Below are 21,998 nucleotides of genomic sequence, written 5' to 3'. Positions count from 1 at the left end.
ATGAGTGGATCCGGTAGCAAAACACTGGGAAAAAATGCAGTGTTTACGGCCTATGGAACGTGGATATAGATACCGGTGAGTCCGAGTCGTCACCGAGCGAAGTGGTATTTTAAACGTCAGGATTTTAGCCTTCCACAGATACCTTCGGTTGCCATTCAACATTACAGAAAGATTAGTTGAAAACAATGAGGGCTTAGTTTGACTAGCAAGACTGGTACAGTGTTTCGCGGCAGTATATTTGTTCCGCACCACCTTAGTTTTGCTTGATTTAACAGAACAGAGCAATGATTTTTTTTTTTCAATTGTCCAAATGCTTCATTTTCTATAAATTAGAATGGCTGAAAAGCGAAACAGGTATAATGAGTAAGCGTTGGTTAGTAAATGATACGATTGCGGGTGTTGGTAAGCAAACATTCTAAGGAAGCGTGACAGCACGTCCATATCATTTCTAAGTCGTTATTAGGTAAGGACAGGGCATTTTAGAAGTCTTTTCTCAGCGAATAGCAAGCCCACCGCCACCTCGATAGTCGCCAGGCCTGTCTTTCTTGAATATTTTAGAATCGGACAGACAAGGCCGAATCCAAATCTGCAGATAAAGGTCAAATTATCCAAAGTTCTGTTAATAAAACGACGTCTCTAGATGATGAGCTGCTGAGACTGCATAATGAATCCGTTTCGGTATCCCACTGCGAATGTTCGCGGAATGCAGCTACAGATGATAATTCTTAAGTTCATCGTTCAGGGCGGAATATTTTAGTAGGTGCTCTAATTTGCGTTCAGCTTGCTTAGCTCCTTAGTCAGAAACATAAGCTTTACAATCAGAAATATGTCTACAGTAGTGGAGTTGGCATGAAATTTTGTTGGGCGGAGCAGATCCTACAAGATGCTCACGGCGAGTCAAGTCTCTATTTGCATCATAAAAGGAATAGCGTGGACAAAGAAACAACGAGGCTGGACGTGCGCGGTATTCTTTTTCATGATGCAAGGAATCGAAATTTCCGCCCTGGCTCCAGTGTGCGTGCGTTCGTGCGTTCGTGCGTATACGTCCGTGCGCGCGCATGTGAGCGGGGGGGGAGGGGGGGGGGGCGTTTTGCAGATTCCATGCTGCACTCCTTCAGGTTATTACCGAATAAAACATTTACTTTGTGTGCTCAAATTGAAATTAACAATTGCTGGCCTCCGATTGCTTTTGGACGTCTTCTTTGCTGGTGCGAGGTTTTAAAAATGGCAGCAAATACACTCTAAACACAGTAACCTATAAAGTAACTTTTGGACGTGAGTAACTTTTGTCACAAAGGTTACAATTGATGTTTTTTTTATGTTTTCATTACATTTTCTTTATTTTTGTGGAGCCCAAAAGTTACAACGGCCAGAAGTCAACCGTTTCAAAGGTTACGGTGAAAAAATTGCCAAGTAACCTTTGCGCAGTAACTTTTGGTCAGCACGGTAACCTATATGCGTCGTCAAGCCAGGAGATATGTACATATAGAGGACGTATGCTGCTTTACGTGCGGGAACTGCGTTTGGACCGCAAAGGAGATGCTTTAATATGCCGGAGACATCAACGTAAGCTATCGCATGAGACCGATACTGCTGTTTTGGGTCGCAGCCACATTGAATCGCGCGTTATCAGATATCTGTCTTCACATTTACCAAAGGAGGCTGCGAATGAAATGCAAATGCAGTATTTTGCGGCTGAATATATATGAGAACACATCCTGAATGTTCGATTCCTATCCATGAGCTTTGCAAAGAAACCCAACGTGCTACTTCTCTAAGCATGGTCTGTACCGATTTTATTGCGCGAATAAACGTTAATAAACAAATATTTCAAATTGCATGTAATTTCTCGATGACTCAGATAGTGCCTATTTCTCATCTTCCTCGAACCGATACGCGATAACAACGGTCGCAATTAAGAGTAAAAAAGTAGACATATGGAAGGGCAGCACCTGGGAAGGCGACAGCGCACGTAACCGCATTTGCAGGCCGCCGAGTGCGCGATTCGACTTCCCTTCATGTGGCTCTCTGCATACGCCTCCAATGTATCATTTCAGGTGGCAAATATGTATCAGAAATCAGAACATAATGCGCCCACGGTACGAACGGCGGCGCCTATAAGAAACGAGTAATTTGCGAAGAACTACTCAAAATATGGCATGACGGCCGCTCCAGTATGCGTGAGACGCGCATGCGCAGACGGCCGGCGCTTCACCCAATGAAAAGCGGCGCTTCTCTTTCAAAACGCTTGGCATCGTTGCACGCCGGCAGGCACGCCGGCAAGTATGGACGGCGGGAAGGCTCGGGCGTTGCAGCTTTGCGGAGGCTGCTTTGTTCTTGGAACCGAGAGTTGGAACCCTTCGTGAACCACGCCGTCTTTTGGTGGCGTTTCTGCAGTGGTTTGTTTGGGGTAATGTCGCTAAGCAGCAGGGACGTGTGGGGTACGCTGCGCGGCAGTTGCAACGAACCTCAATGTGACTGTAGACGCTACGTCGCTGTGTGCTCGGCGGACAGCTCCGCGCCCAGCGCTATTCGTTGCGACTACTGCAATCACGTTCCAGGGGTTCATGGAAGAATAACGGACTTGGGTGAGTGTCCTTTTTTGATCAATTGATCGGTGCGCCATACGATTTTGGCAATACAATTGGGCTCATTAAAAAAATTGGCTGTGGTTTGACCAATGGCCATCCTGAGTGAATTGCGGAAGCAACAGCGCAGCAATCGTAGCAGCGGCGCTGCGATGCGGTAGGCACTGCGGTGTTCTTTGTATACCATGTTTCACTCTGGTGAGAATATCAGCCATGCTTTAAGTATGAATGGTTGCTCACTGGCTCTAATTTAACATTCCACAGATCCCATTGCCGGAAGAGTTGCAAGTGACTGCACCTCATGTATATACCTGCGCTGAGTGTTTATGCTGGAAGTATCAAGAAGTGATCTCGATCAGCAACGGCAACCTAGAGTGTGCCCTCATCTTCTGCCTGGTGACATATTACATAAAATACCTCGACTATCCACCGACTTAAGAGCTTGTTCATGCTCTTGAAAAAGAATGATTTGTTCTAATTTCTTGGAAAGAAATGTGTTTCAATTGTTCAAGTTCTAATATGTTGAAGTATATTTTCTACAGCTAAACTGAGCAAGTTTTTTTTTTTTAACCGCATTACACAAGTTGATGTAGCGTGGCTTTTTGGGCTTGTTGGTACATAGTTCCAATACACTGTAGCGCAGCAAGAGACGAGGACACAAGAGACGAGAGACGAACACCACGAGGGCTAACTTCCAACAAATTTTATTCTCCTCAAGCATCACATTTATACGCCAGATAACAGTAATCACACGTGCGAACAGTATCAATTTCTTAGAAAAACGAGCTCTTTATCTGAGAGGAGACTGGAAGGTGTACACACGAGCATCCTGACCTATTTATTTTTTCGGCTGCAATGATTTCGCGCGTTACCCTTTCTCTGCTTTTTCCTATTACCAGACTTTTATCAAAGAAAGGCTTACATGTTTTCGACTTGCATGCGAGAATGTGGTCAACCAGCGATCCACCTTGCCCGTTTCTGACGTTGCGAGCGTCTGAACGAGCGCCTAATGTTACACGCTCGCAACGTCAGAAACGGGCAAGGCGGACCGCTGGTTGACCACATTCTCGCATGCAAGTCGAAAACCTGTAAGCCTTTCTTGATAAAAGTCTGGTAATAGGAAAAAGCAGCGAAAGGGTAACGCGCGAAATCATTGAAACCGAAAAAATAAATAGGTCAGAATGCTCGTGTGTAAGCACACCTTCCTGCCTTACACAGTGTCACGCAGCCTTCCAGTCCCCCGCCTATCCTTTCCCCCCACCGCCACCGTGGCCCGTCTGGCTCGCCTCCCTGGATCTGAGACTGCAACGTGCCCTCGTCGTCTTGGCCCAGTATGTACTGAACGCCTAATAGAAAGGATGTTCGAATAAAAAAAATGTCACCACCACCACCTCTCAGATAATGAGCTCGTTTTTCTAAGAAATTGATACTGTTCGCACGTGTGATTACTGTTTTCTGGCGTATAAATGCGATGCTTGAGGAGAATAAAATTTGTTGGAAGTTAGCGCTCGTGGTGTTCGTCTCTCGTCTCTTGTGTCCTTGTCTTTTGCTGCGCTACAGTGTATTGGAAGTTGATGTACTTATGCGAGTGTTGTCAGGCTTATAGCACTGTTAATGTTACAAGTTATTGGTCATGTCCTTCTGCATATTTGTTAATGAAGTGACTGGAGGAGTCTCAAAGGGATTTTGTGCATATGATCTAGACAAGTTGTGCTGAATTTGCTGATGTTATGTACCTCTGAAAGCTGTTAGGTATATGTATATCTCTGGTTGCTGTTTAGCCAAGATATTTAAATCGATTGATTGTTGTTTGCGTTTGTATGTGGCCACAAGTTTTAAAAGAACTTATTTTATCTGCACTGCTTGGGCCACCTTTCTTGATCTCATATTGTATAGTCATTTTAATCTTTCTTTTAAGAAGTGTGGTAAAATGTGTGATCAAAATATTGCCTCCTCTGATAATTTTGCCATTCATATTTTGTGTCTGATATATCCCTTACACAATGTCAAGTTGACTTGACACTTGGTCGTGAATAACAGAGCTTTTATTTTGTTCTTTTTGGTACTACAATTACAGTGACTATTTTCTTATTTACATTGCAATAAGAGTGATATGCTGTAGCCAAGCTCTATTCGAAGCGAGGCTTCATCTGAGCATGCTTTATTGAGTTGCTTGTTCAACGTGGTTCTGTTTCGCATTCCAACAGTAATGCTGTAATATGGGCCCATATTTTAGTGCCTTCCATGCCCATTTATTGTGATTCTTTGCAAAATGTTTGCAAAAATGGTGCCTTGAACATACCTGCATCTGTTACATTCCTTAGTTTTTCTTCAATGTAGACAATATTTGGGAAGTTTTGTTGTTTTGTATTTTTTCTAGTCTTGAAGATGTTGCAGTGAATTAAAATTTTGCCTATCATATGCCGATGTTTGTCGTTTTTTGCCTTTCTAACCCATTCTCTTGTTTGGCCAATTTTTGTTCCATTCAAATTGAAATCCAGCAGAGCTCTGTATTTCATCAACTTCAGCAAGTTGCAGCGACATTTTTGCCATTTTTAGGCCAGTCATTGTGGCTTACAAAGGTTACACATTTTGGAGCACGTAACCTATGGCTAGCTCAATGATGTATACCTTTGTAAAGGTTACAGCGCTAAAAAAGTCGCGTAACCTATGCGTAAAAGGAAGTAACCTTTACCATTTGTAACTTTTACAAAGGTTATAAGTGGAAAGGTTACATTCTGTAACCTTTAAATTATAGGTATACTTTAATGTGAAAATGTGCACCTTTACAAAGGTTACCCAAAGGTTACCGTGTTTAGAGTGTACGACCCCCACACCTCCAAAGAGTGCAACAGCGCGGAAGCAAACCACGACGCGCCTTGCTCTGGAACAGACAATACGTGCAGTCACAAATGCCATTTACTGCTGCCGAAACCGTACCACCGGCTAGCGACAAAGGAAGAGACATTCATGAGTAGGAATGCCATAAGGAATCGAAGACGTCCGCCTCACCAGCTGTGTTAAGAGCGCGTGTTGGCTCGAGCCAGGACAGGGGAGACGCTCCAAGGTTGCACTGCATGGACGAGCTTACTGGTAGGTTCCCGTGAGCTCATGTTTCGCTGGCGAAGAGCCTATAGCCTCAGCCGCGTCGGACGTCCGCGCGCGAATAGTTTTCAAAGCTTAAAGGGACATATACACTGTAGTGCACTATACAGGGAATTGGGCCGTCCACTGATAACGTGCCGTGCACGTTAAAGAACCCCAGGCGGTCGAAATTTCAGGAGCCCTTCACTATGGCGCCCCTCATAGCTTCAGTCGCTTCGGGACGTTAAACCCACATAAACTATAAACAAAACCAAGTTACGAGATGTTTAATGCAAACAAAAAATTACGATTCAAGTTCATTCCATACTGCATAAAGACTGCATACTGCATAAATAAAAGATCTGATAAACTGTAAAGGCGCCATACCTTGTTCTAATATCACAAATTATATATCAACTACGTTGTTTTACCGACTCATTATCAGTGACACAGAATGCTCTAATTGCTAAATCACGACCAGGAAAACAAAAGCAAGCCCATATTTGGAGCTCGGCATCGCACCAAACTTGGGTTTTCCTTTGCTTTTTCTTCCCTGGACTGGAACAGACAGTCGACAAAGACTGTCTTCGTGGTTCAGTTCACTGCACACATGTACGCACACACCCCAGCCCAATGATGGCGATGATGGTTACCCCTAATCGAACGCAGCGCCATCTATGAACCTGGATATCATGTCCAGAGCCACGTCCGGTTGGTCGTACGGCACAAAGTGCCCCGCGTCCCTGACCACCACTTCCAGCAGATTGCCGGCCTTCTTGACGTAGCCGGCCACGGCGGAGCCGTTGTTGGACGACGTCCTCCACACCCGACGCCGAGCGGCGTCCAGGGCCTCCGCCCCCGACCAGTGCAGGGCGGCGAGGAAGTTCTCGGTGAGCGGGTACGGCACGACGGCGTCCAGCTGGCCACTGTAGACGAGCACCTTGTAGTTCCTCTCGAGCAGCGAGGCGAACGAGGGCTTCACGGTGCGCATAACGTCGCAGAGGAGGTGCGACGCCGCTTCGCGACCGCTGTTGAAGGCCACGTTGCCCAAGTGCACGGCCTGCCTGAACTCGTGCTTCTCCAAGTAGGACCTGCACCGTGCGGGCCAACCGAGAGAAGAGTCATGCTGGGAAGCGTGTAGCTGAAGCAATTTTTTCCTTCTTTAACTGCCAACGCACGACGCATGTGGTCGAGCCATAAATGCGAGCGAGCAACCACAAATTATCGGTCGGTTCATGCCCTTCCTTTTTTAGCGCTCTATATCGCATAAAATCATTTCTGTAGTGATGAGTAAAACTTGGTTTCGGAGCCAGAATTAAACTTTTCGATCGTCCTGTGTATTTCGCTGCCAGTCGTTTTCGTTTGCGCCAATTCAAAGCTTTGGCCCATCGCAATTAAACCTGCAAGGGTGGCCGAACGGGTCAGTTAGTAGTTCATAGTTGGAAAAACAGTGCACCCTTAAGACACGGACTGAGCAAGATAAGACGACACAGTGCTCACTACAACTAGTTCTTCGCTCTGCAATAAAAGAACTTGGTGTAGTCAGCCTTCAATCGTCCTATCTTACTCAGTCCGTGCCTTAAGGATGCGCTGTTTTCCCATTTAAACCTGACGTGCGTTTCTCTTTCCTGCCTGCATCTTTACAGCTGTGTGCATCTGCAGCGAATGCGGAAATTTGATATCCAAGTGCAGATGCACGTATAAGTGGAAGGAATCTTGCTTCTCTTCTGCAGTTCAGTCAATGAACGAATTCTTCGCCCATGACGGTAACATTGAAACAGTTTGACTGCATTTAAAGCACTGTAAGTCCCTGAAGTAAGGAGAAAAAAATGCGAAATGCTTACGCTCTGCTGCATAACGCGCTAGGCTGAGCGAAAGCTGTCGCGGGGCTGCTACCAGTAAGGTCCATGGCCTACAGGCTTTGTGCCAACATGGGGTATACCACAGCGATCGCAATAGGAGCGCTGTCACGTACCTGGCGCTGGTCACGTGATGAAACGTTACAGGCACGTAACAGAATGTTGACGGTTTGCGCTCTGAAACCGCCGTAGAAAACTCCGTATAACAGCTTTCGCTGCGAGACGACCATAGTCGGATACAACTCAAGAACGGAGTTACGAATTTGCCTTGAAGCAGCCCGTTCAAACCAATACCTCGGCGTATTACCATGACATCGCAGCGCCACCGACAGCCGTCCTCCTCACTCGCACTCACAGACTCTTCCATAGTGGCTGCCTCTGCTGATCACGTCCTACCATCGCCGTCGTCAGCCAGGTTGTGCTCTCCGTAGTGCCCACAGGCCGTCGTTCATGGCGCTCAATCATACCTCAAGGTAGAATTTAGTGCAAAGCTATCGTTGTCGTCACTTCTATGAACTATATGTATCGTGTGCGGCAATTTAAGCGTGCTCGGCGACAGCGACCGCACTGGCATTTCGTCTCATCGGTACTGCTCGGCGCCGTTGGGAGACCACCCCTGTTCACTAAGGGACATTCGCGCTGTTCGTTGACCAGAGATTCAATACAGCGTTCGCTACAGAGGGGTAGTAACCGTATTGTGCGAGTGTTTTGCGTCGTGTGCGTGTGCGTGCGTACGTGTTATTGTCTACAGCATCACGATGTGGAAGGACGTGACACAATTACTTCATCGTCCACTCAGCATGCGTGGGCCCCAACTTCAGCCGTCCCTCTTCCCCAACCCCTCTTTTCCAATTTCAGCACAGACATGCAGTCCATACCTGTACAGGTCCAACTCCTTTTGAGTCCTCCTTTCGCCTAGTAGAAAGTTATAGGGCGCGTCGACGCCGCTGACGTTTCTGAAGTACGATGTGGACGCCGTGAAGCCACCCATCAGGAGGTCCATGATTTCATAGGCGTTCTCGAAGCGCCCGTGCCGGATAAGCCCGATCACCCTGTCGGTTCGTCGCCGCATGTAGTCCGCCTGTCGTCGGTCCACCAGACCAACCTGATAGAAGAACTCCGCGTAGTCTAGCATCGTCTCCGGGTCCAACCAGGCGTTGCCGACAGCAATACCGCGCAAGTTGATGTTGACTCGCCCATGAATTGTCGTGTCGATGAGGTTCGCGAGGGCTGTCACGTATTTGCCTGCAGTGAGAGAAGTTGACGCCGTATTTTAAAAGCTTATAAAGCACAGTCTGAAATGGCTCACTCCAAGGGCTCTAGAATTAAACGGCATCAAGCTGCGGAGTCTTCACCATCCGCTAATCCCTTCGCAAAGCAACTAGTTTTTAGAAGGAAAGCTATTATAGTCGGACACAACTTAACTACGAAGCGGTGAAATAATGTCACTCACAGGAGGCCCTCTAAGCAATGGTGCCGACCGACTCTCATGACGTCGGGCTCAATTTTCTTGCACCTGCTAGCATGATATCGCGACGGCTTACAGGTGCAAAGGGACTGACAGCGGATTAAGCGGATTAATTGAGACGTCACGACAACCGGTGAACCCCATTGGCTCTAGGGCTACTATCGAGGGGCATTTGCTGCTTCGTTATTGAGTTTTATCCGTCTAAAGGCGAGTAGACACATAGCTCACGCTTTCCGCAAGAATATTTTTCTGAAATTTTGCGCACAGCATACAGTTTCATGCTTAGCAATGACACCTTTCATTCAACTCCTCTCGCAGAGCGCATAGCAGCCGCGAGCTGCAAAACCATTCGCACATGCCTACTTACACACGCACTCAAAAACAGAGACAATCATTAGGGTGGGCCAAAATAAGGAAATACATCAGGTCTTTCCTGCGCCGTCTGGCGGGACAACTGGCAAGACATCCAGGCAGACAGTGATGGCAGAGAGAAGGCCAGGTTTGCGAATTCGGCTTTTGGGCATCCCGCTGAAAGATTCCCTGCGAGCTTGAAATGGACTGGAAATATGAAATTAATTTTGAAGTGACAACATCGGGTGGACATTCTAGTGCTCTTCCTCTGAACCATCCCAAAAATTCCCCATCCGGCCTGTCGCCGGAGAGAGGGTAAGATGGAGTCCTGCCATAGCTCCAGTGGGACGGAACCATGAGGTGAACCTATGCACAGCAACTGTCGAGAATTCGCTGGGCATTGTGCTCGGGTCCCTAGCCGGCTAGGAATGGAATGGAGCAGGCCAGGCCTGTTAGTAATGGAAAGCTAGACATTCCTAGTCACTACATCAAGCACACAGTGCTCAAGGAGCGTTAAAAAAAATCTTGCACGCACCCTTCCCCTGCCGGGTGCTACGTCAGCTGCAGTAAAAGCTAAGAAGCTTGTGCGATCTAGATACCTTTCTTATATCCGCGAAGGCTGACGGCCGAATGAAGAGGAGGTCACATTGCGGGCGTACCTGCGTATGACTCTCCGGCGACGTAGAAGTCGTTCGCGGCGAACCGGGGAAACAGCGTGAAGAACTGCTGCAGGGCTTCATTGAGGCTTCGCGCCACGTCGCGGCTATCCTGGGCATAGCCGCGCTCGTCCCACGTGAAGCTGAACCCGGAGCCCACTGGGCTGTCCACATACAGTATCGAGTACCGCTGCGCCCAGGTGGCGTTGCGCAGTCGCAGTACGCCCCCTTCGCCCACGCGGTACGGGCCGTGCTCCATGAACAGGCCGAACATCGAGGAGCCCCCAGGCCCACCCTGAAGCCACAGAACCACGGGGGCAGTAGCAGGGTTCTCCTGCGCGAAAGGAAGGCTGGCTTCGAGAGAGGCCAGTGCGTGGCGAAAGAACGAGCCGTTCCCGCTTCTACTGGCTTCAACCTCCCGGTGGGACGTGCTACTAGAAGCACTGCAGTCTTCCAAAATCAAATACGCTGTAATTTTTATAGCCTTGATATTATAGTATACTAAGGTCAGATACAACTTAAGAAGGCAGCATCTTTTCCCCGTCAAAGGATCCCCTTCCAGCCAATGGCGTCGGGCGATTCTCATGACCATGCTAGTGTCACAAAGCAGGGAGTGGTAGATAAAAGGTGATAGTCCCCCCCCCCCCCCCCCTCCATAGCCGGAGATAGACCCCTCTCTCCATTGTGGCACCGCTCCCTGCATTGTCACCCTAGCAGGGTCATGAGGATTGGCCGACGCCATTGGATGGAAGGAGTCCTTTGACGGGGAAAAGCCGCTGCCTTCTTAGGTTGTATCCTACTATAGCTGTCTATGGGTCTTTGTCTGGGGTGGATGGCGTCCTAATATGTCGTAACTGAAAACGACCGCGTTCAAATGCTTGTCAATAATAATTGTCATTGAAGAAGGCCCGAGAACAAGAGAACAAGGCCTCACAAATAAAAAAGAATGTGGCCTACGTCCATTTCATCGAAGTGCGTACAAGCTATAGTATACCTGTTTGTGCTGTTTCTCTCATGCTTTTCTCATGCGCTCCACCTCCTCTCTCTTTCCTTCTCCTCTCCTCCTCCACTCTCTCTCTCTCTCCACTTGCAGGGGAGAGGATGGAGGCGCCGGACTAAGAATGACTCTGCTCAGATTAAAATGACTAAGACTGGCACAGGAAAAATTAAAATGGCGATAAGAATCAGAATTTAAATAGAACCAAGACTTGAATGGAATTGGAATAAGAATAGACTGGTGAGTGAAAAAAAAAAATGGGAGGACACTTGAGCTCTGCCTTGAGGGTATTACACGAAAGTGTTAACGGTCATTTTCCAATTTTTTTTAATTAGTAGGTCTTTCTAATTACACACACTTTTCATATATCAGTAGGGATACTAGACCACATAATGCACTTGCAAGACACACAAGGTCTCTCTTTAACCAAGTTGCAGGAATGTGCCTCAATGGCTTAGGGGATGGCGTGTCTGACTCTCAGCCCAAGGGTCATGGGTTAGATTCCCAACTAATCATCTCAAAATTCAATTCCGTGTAATTAATTTACTTTGCATCCATACCTGCCATAACAACGTTGTAGTCGTGCTAAGACCTCATGCGCAGTGACCGCGGAAGGTGGTCACTGCGCGGGTAAATTATTCCAGGCAAAAAGTGTCATACACACTGCCAACCCTTTTAAATTCATTTCACAAATCAGGTATAGATTTGCATGCAATTTCTGTACGAACCCTACGCCAACATTTCATTAACAATCCTTGCTTACAATAACAACTAAAAGTGTTATCTTGCCTTTTGTTATTTACCTCTTGTGACTATCAAGTGTGCGTGCATTAATTTTGAATATTGTGCTTTCTGAGTTTTTTTTTTTTTGTTGTTGTTCTATCGCTGCCTGCTTTGTAGGGAGGCTGCGGGCTTCAGTCAAGTCGCTTGTTGTCAAGCGGCTTTTATCCGCAGTCTCCCCCATCAGTGATGGAAACAAACAAGTTACTATTATTATTATAATCACAATTTAATTCAAGTTTCAAATCATTTTCATTTCAAAGCTCAACATGTGAGCGCATGACCCTCTCGACCGATCGGGACAGAGGAGCAGTGGGAGACCGCGCTGCGCAGCTCGGACTTGTGGCAACTAAAGTTGCTCACAGAGAGCTGACCAGGTCGCCGAGATCCAAGAGATCAATGCCACCAAGCGAGAGTAGCCCGCCTGCGCCAGAAGAGAGCCTTCCTCTCCAAATACTCTATAAATAAAGTTTATTCTCTCTCTCCGCTGAATGGGAGCTTAACGCCGTCGCTTAAAATGTCATCGCGTTCCTCCACATCTGTCCTATTCATCGCCCCTAAATTTTGGTGTTAGCCTTTACACCCCGATTCCTGAAACAAAATCACCAAACCTAAGATAGTCGCCCAAATAATACATTCCACAGTACTGGAATACGGCAATCATCAACGCGCGTTCACCGGGATGACTAACCCTGGCGGGAAAGAACCAGAAGAATATGTTGCTAGAGAAGTCCTTGTTGACGGTGAAGAACCCCGCGTAGCTGGGCAGGTCGGCGTCGGTGTAGAGCGGACCAACGCGGCTCAGGTTGCGCGCCTTATCCAGGTGGCCGGCTTCGATCAGTGGCGTGAGGAAGAGCGGGCCGCCGACGTCGCCCACCAGGTGACCGGAGGCGTGGTCCTGGGCCTTACTGCAGAGACGGTTCGCCATGTCATGGTCCCCGCTTAGACGACGCCTGCGTGTTAGCTGATAGCTTTCTACGGGGAAAAACGGCACTAGAACTACGAGACACGCCAGGCGGAGTGAAGATTTCCAGACCACTACTACCTGGACCACGAGGTATGGACCACGGGTGCCAAGGCCTCAGTACCCGAATTTTCACTCTTTACCTGGAGTGAAATGTGGTCGCTTCAACCAAGATCGAAACTGTAATCTCGTGCTCTGTCGCAATGAGCTACCGCGGCGAACACCAAGCCTGTAGTTTCAGCATAATGGTACGTAGGGTTGGTGTCAGGAGAGCAGCCCCAAATCCTAATTCAGCACATGACGCGCAAAAGTGTCCCACAATTGCCTTGCGTCCTTCGAATGGCCATGGACCATAGCCAATGCTGCGGCAAAGTCGCTCGAAATTTGTCAGCCGTTAATACTAACCAGCGGCCCGATGTGTTCATCCCGACCCGGGGTTGGATGATGCCAGCGTGTACAGCATTTCACTTCAGTGTAATTAACATAATTCACTACTTATACGGTAGGCTAACCATGCCAAAGGAACAAAAGTTTGTTGAAAGAGATGTCAAATGAGGGGCCGCGTTTTACTTTGTTAAAAGTTAAATATAGCGTATAAAACAGGTACTTTGCTTCTACGTGGGACTCTTTTGTTGAAGGAAGACACATTTAACTTAACTTTCTACACGAATTACTCTCGCATATGGCATATGTGCCGTCATTTACGGCATACAGTCCGTTGGTCGTGCACGTTTAAGAGATAAAATTTGGTGCGTACTATACAGTATCTTTTTTTAGCATCGTCGGATATAGCATGAAATGCCAAAGGCGATTCTATAGCTAAGTTTTGTTATACTTGCGCTGTTTTTCTGTAGCCATCGCGTGGCCGATTGGTTGTCCACGTGCTTACTGACACAACTAGTAGCTACCTCGATTGCGAAGAATATGAACCTACGAAAAAATGTTCAAGTGAATATTCGGCGATCTCTTGTCAGGTAATGGAAAATGGCTTCGCTAAAGCAGTCTTTCGGATGTCTACGCCCGATCAATAGAGTAACAGCGAAGATACCTAAGACAATGGCGTGCCTTGTTTCGACGTAGAGTCGACGGACGTTTTTTGCTCCAACAACCCGTATCATACTAATCAGCATGTGAGCATTAAGTTTACATGCGCGGATTGCACACCAGGCGCCTGCGGAAGATGTGCCTAGTGCGAAATATTTAGCGAAACAATTTTTTTTTTCCAATCAAAATTGAGTCCTGTATGAGTCCTGTGCGGACTGTATGCCGGAAATTACGGCACCTAAATACACCGCACATATTTCCTCTCGCTTTCACGAGTGGTAACGACTGGTGTTCGTTATTGCTGTTATTTATTTATCCTACAGTTCTCGTTATTTACTTGACAGCTGCCGAAAACATTATCTGGTTGATGGCTTGCCCTTCGTGGTTCCACAGAAATCATTGCAAGCGTGTCTATCATTAATTTACGAGGCCTTCAGAAGAACCAGTTTCTTGCCCCATCTCCACTTTAATTGACAAAGGCGTTCGACCTGCGGGCAAACGTGATCCCTGTATACTCACACGTTGTAGACTTTCCACATGTTGGTTACCCAGGCGTCCACGTTAGCGCAAAAGAAGGACGCCAAAAGGACCGACCTGGCCATTCTTGTCGCGACCAGAGCCATATCTTCTTCTTCGTGCGTACGCTTAGCACGTGCCGACGAGGGTGCCTGCTTCTTTTCCTTCAGCGATGATTGCGTTGGAAATGAGGTCGGACCCATGCCTCCGGGTGCGATATGCTTTTGCAGCGCGGCGAAGAACAGAACATTAACATTTGCCCTGTGAGGCGTTAAAGGCCTCGTTCACCAGGAAATCCGGTGTCGGTGTTGTCGGCGTTGTCGGCTTCGGTGTCGGTGTCGACATCGATGTCGGTGTCGGCGTTGTGAGCGAAAAATCACGGGCATGGCTCTGGCAGGTGGTCCCCAGAGAGAAGCCTAGGAGGCAGGCGGGCAACCTAGGTCACGTGACCTTGCTGCATAATTACAACCTGCCCATCGGATAGTAAGCAAACTGCCGGCGGTGGCAGGTGGCACTTAAATTAATGATTAGTCGCTCGTGAATATCAACGTAGGCCGCACAAGGCACACCACTCTGAGCACCTGCCATCGCAGGGGAGTGGCGCATCGCTTAGCCGCTGCACCACTCTGCCAGGAGGGGTATCAGGACTCCCAGGTATTTATGAATGTAAAGTAGAGAATGACCTCCTTCATATATGAAAATTGCGCCATACCATTAAGGTGGAGTTTAAGTGCCCCCTCCAATTTTTTTTGTTATATGTATGTGTTTGTATGTGTTTTCTTTTCGACAGTGATCGGGTAATAATAAACGAAATAATTTCTTCGCGTAGGAGTGAGCAGGAGATCCTGATAAATGAATTGTAGAAGAACTGCAATAAATGAATAAAAGCCGATATTATTTAAATTCATTTTAGAGGCACCTTGCGGACAGTAAAGAGATTTATTTCAAGTGAAAATAAGAATAAATGAATTCAGTGGCTACGATGACTATATTTTTCTTGTTGCTCATTTGGTTCCTGCTTTGGCCCCATAGCCTCTCGTGAACACGTATGGTTGAACGATTATGAGCGAACAGTGCTGATTCATATATCGCTTGGACGCAGGGACCACAACGTCGTTCACTCCTCGACTTCATTACATCAGCGAACCTTTTTTCATTTATTTAGGCATCCTCGTCATCCATTATTACGGACCGCTTTATGCCCTGATGCAATAAACATAGCTTTAAAAAATAAAAAAAAATAATGGCGCTTGACTCAAAGGGTGTTCATCACGTAATCGCAGAACCCTTACAAAAATTTCTTCAGACAGTCCATAGACTTCGGTCTATAAAGTCTGTAGACTGTCTTTAGAAAATCCTGGAAGAAAAGTCCATAGGCAATACAAATCCTATAGGTAGTCTATAGAATATGTATAGATTTGTGGCCATACACCTCTAGTAGACTTACGTCTATGAGCAATCTACAGATCATGAATAGAAAAAAAAAATAAGTGCCTATAGGAAGGCAATGGAGTCAATAAGAAGTCTATAGACTGTCTATAGACCATTTATATATGGGAAAGCAGCCGTATCATAAAGAATATCTTCACTGATAAGCAGAGCACTGAGGTAGGCAACGCAAGCCCATGGCAAACAATTCAACTCCGGTGTTTTTGAAATTTTGCATCGAGCGAATAAAAACGCAGAGATAGCATAGTCAACAGCAGCGATTCTTTCATGGCGGTGGAATTCAGGCGTGTAGAAAGGGGTACTTGTTTCTGGCCTAAAAACGCATTTTCCTCGTTCTGTGCTTTGCCCACCTGATATGTCCCGTAAAACTCTGGGCCATGATCATGAACGAGGCAGCCAACTTCTAGAAACTAAGATACCTGCACGCATCCCCTGTCGTCGTTTTATTCTTATGTCTCGCTGATTGTTTGGATAGATATGCGCAAGAAGAAGGATCTACTTTAGGGGCAGTTTCTGTGAGCAGACATTTTTTATTTGATTTATTTTCTCAGATAATTTTAAAGTATGGAAACGGGCACCCTTGCGGCGTCGCTCGAAGCGACACTGGAAGCAAAACGCGCCTCTGTATGCTCGAAGTCGCTCTGCATGACTTCTCGCGGCGACATCTTTTTGCGGTAAATCTCACTTGCCCTCAGCTTCTTTGCTTTTTTCTACCTGTGTCCACGACAAGACCGCTTCTTAGCAGCATTTTCACATTCTCACCCCGGATGATGCACTACAAGGAGAAAGGCTTGTCGTCGATGAAGCGGGTGATGAGATCCAAGGCAACTTCTGGCTGGTCATAAGGCAGGATGTGTCCGGCATCTCTGACAAGGACTTGCGTGAAGTTTCCCACCTTCCGTACGTAGCCTGCCACGCCAACTCCGCTTGGCTTCTTCCATATCATGCGTGGTGCCTTGTCAAAGGCTGCCCTGCCGGACCACGGTATGCTCATGACGAAGTTGTCCGTCAAGGGGTATGCGATGATAATGTCCAGCTGCCCGTTGTATATGAGCACTTTGTATTGGGGCTTGTCCATGAGCGAGGCGAGCCAGGGCTTCACGGACTGCATGATGTCTTCCCGAAGGTGGTTCTCTGTCTCGTCGCCGTTGTTGAAGGTCAGGTTCCCCACGTGGATGGCCCTGCGAACGACAGGCGAATCGACGAAGGAGTGATAATAGCCGAAGCACTTGGGCTCTCTGGACAGGATGAAGTTGTAGTAAAAGTCGAGCCCGGTGACGTTCTTGAAGTACGATGGCTGCGAGGTGATGTCTCCGTTGATGAGTTCATCGAAGATGAGGAACGCGTCCAGGTAGCGCCCGTGCTTAATGTCGTCGACGGCTTCATCTGTCTTCTTTCTTATGTAATCTGCCTGTCGCCTGTCTACCAGTCCAATCTGGTACAGAAAGTCGGCGTAGTCGCACATGGTCTCCGGGTCAACCATGCCGTCTCCGATGGCAATACCCCGCAGGTTGACCTTGACTCTGGGTTCCACGGCTGTGTCGATTGCGTGAGCTATTGCCGGCACGTACTTTCCTGCAGGGAGGTGACAAAGAACGATTAAGCGACGTGAGTGTCAAATCCACGCGACAGAAATTCATTCGCTTACGCTATGACTTTTATGAATGGCTTTGAATTCGCCAGGATTGCCCTATACCAGCAAGGGATCTGGAGAGGAACAGAATTGTCTTGGGAAAGCTTGGTCAGTGCCCCATTAATTCAGTTATCGCAGCACGAGTTGCGTTTTCTTTTCTTTTGTTCTTTTCTCACAGCTAGTTCGTACTGAAATTGATGAGGTGAGTAAGCGAGTATGTACCCTCTTATGAGCACCCTTTTTCTGAATATGGTTCAAGTTCTGTTCAGGGAGTCAAAAACAGCATAGAATGCTCGATACTGGGCTGCAGGAAAAGCATAATCAACCGTCTCGCCACTATTCACTGGGAAACAGCTGTGGGAGAGGGGGAAGCTATGCTTAATAAACGCTTCTATTCAGGATTCAAATCAGGACACTATAGTGCCGCCAACAAAAAACTGCCCACCGAAGGTTTGGCCTTCTCTTAGCAGCCAACAGACACTATGCACATGTCAGAAATGTGAATTACAAGTACTATAATATCTTTGTAATAGGAATAATAATAAAGTGTCTTCCTAATTCTTTCTCATTCGACCAGAGTCAAAATCAGTGCTCGCTATCGAGCGTCACCCACCGGCGTAGGACTCCCCCGTCGCGTAGAAGTCGTTGCCCGCGTACTCGTGGAAGAGCGTGAAGAACTGCTGGAGGGCCTCGTGCAGGTCCCTGCCGACGTCCACCTCGTTGCGCGCGTAGCCGCGGTCATCCTGCGTGAAGCTGAAGCCGGCGCCCACCGGGTTGTCTATGTAGAGCATCGAGTAGCGCTGCGCCCAGGTTGTGTCCCGAAGCTTGGGAACGCCGCCCTTTGAGACGCGGTACGGCCCGTGCTCCACGAACAGGCCGAACAGCGAGGAGCCGCCGGGTCCGCCTTGCAGCCACAGCACGACGGGAGCGTTCTGCGGGTTCTCCTGCAGAGGAAGGCGAACAGTTGGTGTAGTTTACAGCGAAAGACGCACCCCATAGTGCTGTTGCATGGGGTACACCCTGACCCTGCACCTGACGTATTCACTCTAACAGAAACCGCACAGTTGGCTCAGTGCTTAAGGTTTTCGGCAGAAACACGAGGTCACAGAATCGAACCAAGTCCGCGGCGATCCCAGAAACTGCACAGTTGGCTCAGTGCTTAAGGTTTTCTGCAGAAACACGAGGTCACAGAACCGAACCATGTCCGCGGCGATCCCATTTCGATGGAGACGGAGTGCAAAACTGCCTTTTTACTGTGCAGTGTACCTGAAGGGCCCCAGGCGATCGCAATTAGTCCAGAGCCCTCCGCTATAACACCTCTCATACCTGGGTGCAGGCTCAGGTCGTTAGACTTCACATATACTAATACAATATGCCGTGCTACTGACGAGAAATTTGCTCAAGATCGTAGCTACTACTGTGTCACTTGAGATACAGCGCAAGCTATTCGCGGTGGTGAATATATTTTTTATTCATAAAGAGCGTGAGTGGCGTGAATATATGCTGCAGCTCGTTTCGCCACTGTGTTCGGAAAACTCACCGCGGCGCATTATCACGGCGCGTTGCAATGACGTCATGCACAATGTTACTCTATGCTGGCCAATCAGCGTGGTGCGCGGTTAGGGCGAAGCCAAAGCGCCAACGACGCCGCAGAATCGGAGAACATCGTTAACAGGTTTCACAGAGCAAGAATTATCCTTAAGTGCCTGAGAAAATACAGTAGTGCATTCGTCACGGGCAACGCTAAGGCGCTGCTCGCGGTTGCCCACTGAGGCGTTCTCTTGGGCAATGAAAAAAGCTTTCAGGTCTGTTTACCCATTGTCGGATAACTCAACAATGAAGTGGAAACTGTTTCCTTGGAAGGGGGCTCTCTGGCCAATATAGTCGACCATTTTTCATAACGCTATGGTTAATTCGTGGTTAATTCCCTTATAAATTACCGTCACAGCGGATTGAGACCGAGGGAACCGCCACGTCATGAAAATCGGTAGCCACTATAGGCCCTCTTCGAGGAACATTTGCGGCTTCATTCTTGAGTTGTATCTGACTATAGCTAGGCCACTGAGCTGTGACATGGAGACAAGGGCTGATTTCGCTCCTACCGCCACCGTTTGTGAACAACAGCCGTGACTGACTGCATGCGAAAGCTCAGCCTCGATTGATTGATTGATCTGACTGGAGTGCTGAAAGTGAACAGCCAAGGGATGCGTTCAAATGGGCTTTTAAAAAAACGTCCTCTTGCTAAAATGAGACACCTGAAATGCGTTTACTGTAAAAAAGACTGCGCAATTGGTAAATGCAACCAGCTGACTTCATCGCGGTGAATCCGCAACATATCGGGGACAAAAGTGGGATACTCCACGCGGCGGGAGCCGGAGCAACGGAAAACTGCGGCATTTTGGCGATCTTAAGAACGAAACATTGAAACGATCCAAGCGGCATGCCTGCTGATAATAAAGGTCACGCAGTGGCTGCCTCGATCCCAGATGCCGCCTGTAGATGGCGTTGCAATGCAGTTTACCATCCGCCTCCCGCCGCGTGGAGTGTACCACTTTTGTCCCCGATAGTACAGCACTATTCAGATATCAGTAAAACAGGTGCCTTGTGAATAACCGGTAGATTGAGCGGGTCTTCGTATAACTGCTAGGCTATATTTTTACTCAACATCCGTTCCTAATGACAAAGTAAATGACGGGGTGCTTGGGCAGTCTACCTTGGCCGGGAAGAACCAGAAGAATAGGTTGTTTCCGTACTCCTTGTTGACGGTGAGGAAGCCCGAATAGCCTGGGAAGTCTTGCACGTCCCCGAGCGAGCCGACGCGGCTCAGGTTGCGCGCCTTGTCCAGTTCACCAGCCTCGATGAGCGGCGTCAGGAACAGCGGCTCTCCCACGTCGCCCTCCTCCGACGACGCTCTGTGGTTCCTCTCTGGCCTGGTCGAGGAAAGAGTGGGATGAGGCTTCCCGTTTCATAATGAACCGCAGAGTGGCAATAGTAATGCTAAACTATAAGCTTCTAACGTATAACTACATCCTCCGCTTCCACCTTGGACTTTTCGAGCTCGCTTCCGAATTGTACGCCCACCGCGAGTTAGTTACTGCTATAAATCAAGAAGTAGTTTGGTTTGGGCTAGTTGGTTTATATCTAAGGTTGGTTCTGAAGACGGTGCAAAATAGACAGCAACAAGGAAGGCACAAGTAATGAAACCTGTCCTGTTGTGCTTTCCTTGTCCCTGTCCCTTTGCTATAGGGTGCATCGCATTCAAATTTTGATCGGAAGTAAGACCTTGATGCCTGACCACAGTATTGGGAGGTTTCATGCCTAAAATGAGCGAAAATGAGCGAGGAGGGCATGCAGTCGTACCTACGAGCTTATGTCAATGGGCGGCGCATGTGTCACGTGGCCTTCTTTGTCGCACCCACTGGAGAACTGGAGCAGCTAAAGCAGGTGCTTGCGGCCAGCATGCTCTTACTCAAGAACACCGTGTAACCAAAATGAATCCGGAGCCCACCATAAGGTGCGTCCTGTAACCCGCAGTGTTGCTCCAGCATAAAAACGAAAACAAATTTGCCAGTTACCCGCTTGCGATTACCGCTCTCGCATTCTGGGCCTGAACCTGGAGAACCAGCTGGGGTATTCACCAGCTAACTATTCAGAAAACTTTCTCTAACCCACGAAAATAAATTTTCACATCCGAATTAGTGTAGCCGCTGTTGCAGTGCTGTTTGGCTCTGCTATCACAGTGCATCATCAAAAACCCAAAGGAAGGCATCTATCTCCGTCCAACTCTGAACACAGTCCTTCACGTAGCGATTGCTTCGAGGCCGCTCGAAGAACTCACTCACCCGTTGTAGACTCTACGCATTGGAGAGCCGAACCACGCCTGAGCGCCGGCGAACAGCATACACAGCGTCAGCAAGATGGGCTTCATCCTCACGTAGTATACTGACTGCGCAAGAAAGAAAACGTCGGGTGTTAAAATGATCCCGCACTTGCAGGAATGTTCCCGCCTATCCCTGCTTCTCAGTGAAAGCGGCCAGAGACGTGCACTACATTACACGCTCCCCTTAGACTACCGGACTGCCGCTCGCTAGCTATCGGATGTTTCCGGTATCTTTTTGCCGCTCGGCAACGTGTCCACCGAGGGGAGGCGGCGAAAGCTCTCGATATCTGCGCGTCTAGCACGTGAACGCGTCTCAAGTGGCCGGTTGTATGGACTCGTTCTCTCGGGCAGATACGCTTCAAAAAAGGAGACATCAAGAGCTGCGAACGAGACCCGCTGTCCATTAGGTGAATCTAACAACAAAAAAAAATACGCAAGGTATACACAATGGCTCATGACCTCGGCCGTACTGGAACCTCGGAAGAACGCAAACGTTATCTTAATTCGTAAGAAAGAGGACGTCAAGGACGTGAAAAATTACAGAACGATCAGCTTACCGTCCGTAGACTAGAAGGTATTCGCTAAAGTAACCACTATATATAATCGGCAGAACCTTAGGCTCCAATCTCCAAGATCCGGCAGGCTTTCGCAAAGGCTACACGACAACAGACCATATTGACACTATCAATCAGGTGATAGAGAAATTCGCAGAGTATAACCAAATCTTAT

The 21,998-nt window shown here is 47.9% G+C and overlaps 2 protein-coding genes across 3 annotated transcripts in view; both read right to left on the bottom strand.

Annotated features, from left to right (window-relative positions):
• Positions 1-4,104: 4,104 nt before the first annotated feature.
• On the bottom strand, positions 4,105-15,670 carry LOC149342229 (putative serine carboxypeptidase CPVL). The gene is made up of 5 exons (XM_089544557.1): positions 14,311-15,670; positions 12,475-12,691; positions 10,010-10,340; positions 8,410-8,776; positions 4,105-6,763 (listed from the first exon to the last, which is right to left on the bottom strand). The coding sequence occupies exons 1-5, from the start codon at positions 14,508-14,510 to the stop codon at positions 6,328-6,330; spliced, it is 1,551 nt and encodes a 516-aa protein (XP_089400683.1). The 5' UTR covers positions 14,511-15,670; the 3' UTR covers positions 4,105-6,327.
• A 596-nt stretch (positions 15,671-16,266) lies between these two features.
• LOC149342227 (putative serine carboxypeptidase CPVL) overlaps positions 16,267-21,998 on the bottom strand; it is a 147,046-nt gene continuing 141,314 nt past the window's right edge. For both annotated transcript variants that reach the window (XM_089544555.1, XM_089544556.1), the window contains 4 exons: positions 21,232-21,335; positions 20,103-20,319; positions 18,003-18,333; positions 16,267-17,331 (listed from right to left, as the gene is read on the bottom strand). In XM_089544555.1, coding sequence (XP_089400681.1) covers positions 16,532-17,331; positions 18,003-18,333; positions 20,103-20,319; positions 21,232-21,335 — 1,452 coding nt within the window. In that variant the 3' untranslated portion in view covers positions 16,267-16,531. The remainder of the gene's footprint in view (positions 17,332-18,002; positions 18,334-20,102; positions 20,320-21,231; positions 21,336-21,998) is intronic.

This window comes from Amblyomma mixtum, chromosome 5 (assembly GCF_055824585.1).
Source record: "Amblyomma mixtum isolate Tamu chromosome 5, ASM5582458v1, whole genome shotgun sequence".
Lineage (NCBI taxonomy): Eukaryota > Metazoa > Arthropoda > Arachnida > Ixodida > Ixodidae > Amblyomma > Amblyomma mixtum.
Note: the sequence above shows the minus strand (reverse complement) of the source record. Positions and strands in the feature narration are given on the sequence as shown.

Coding starts and splice junctions, on each gene's coding strand:
- LOC149342229 (XM_089544557.1), bottom strand. CDS start 14,510: ATGGGTCCGACCTCATTTCCAACGCAATCATCGCTGAAGGAAAAGAAG. Junction 12,692..14,310: donor ATGTGGAAAGTCTACAACGT/GTGAGTATACAG, acceptor CCGTCTCTGCAG/TAAGGCCCAGGACCACGCCT. Junction 10,341..12,474: donor TCTGGTTCTTTCCCGCCAGG/GTTAGTCATCCC, acceptor CCTTTCGCGCAG/GAGAACCCTGCTACTGCCCC.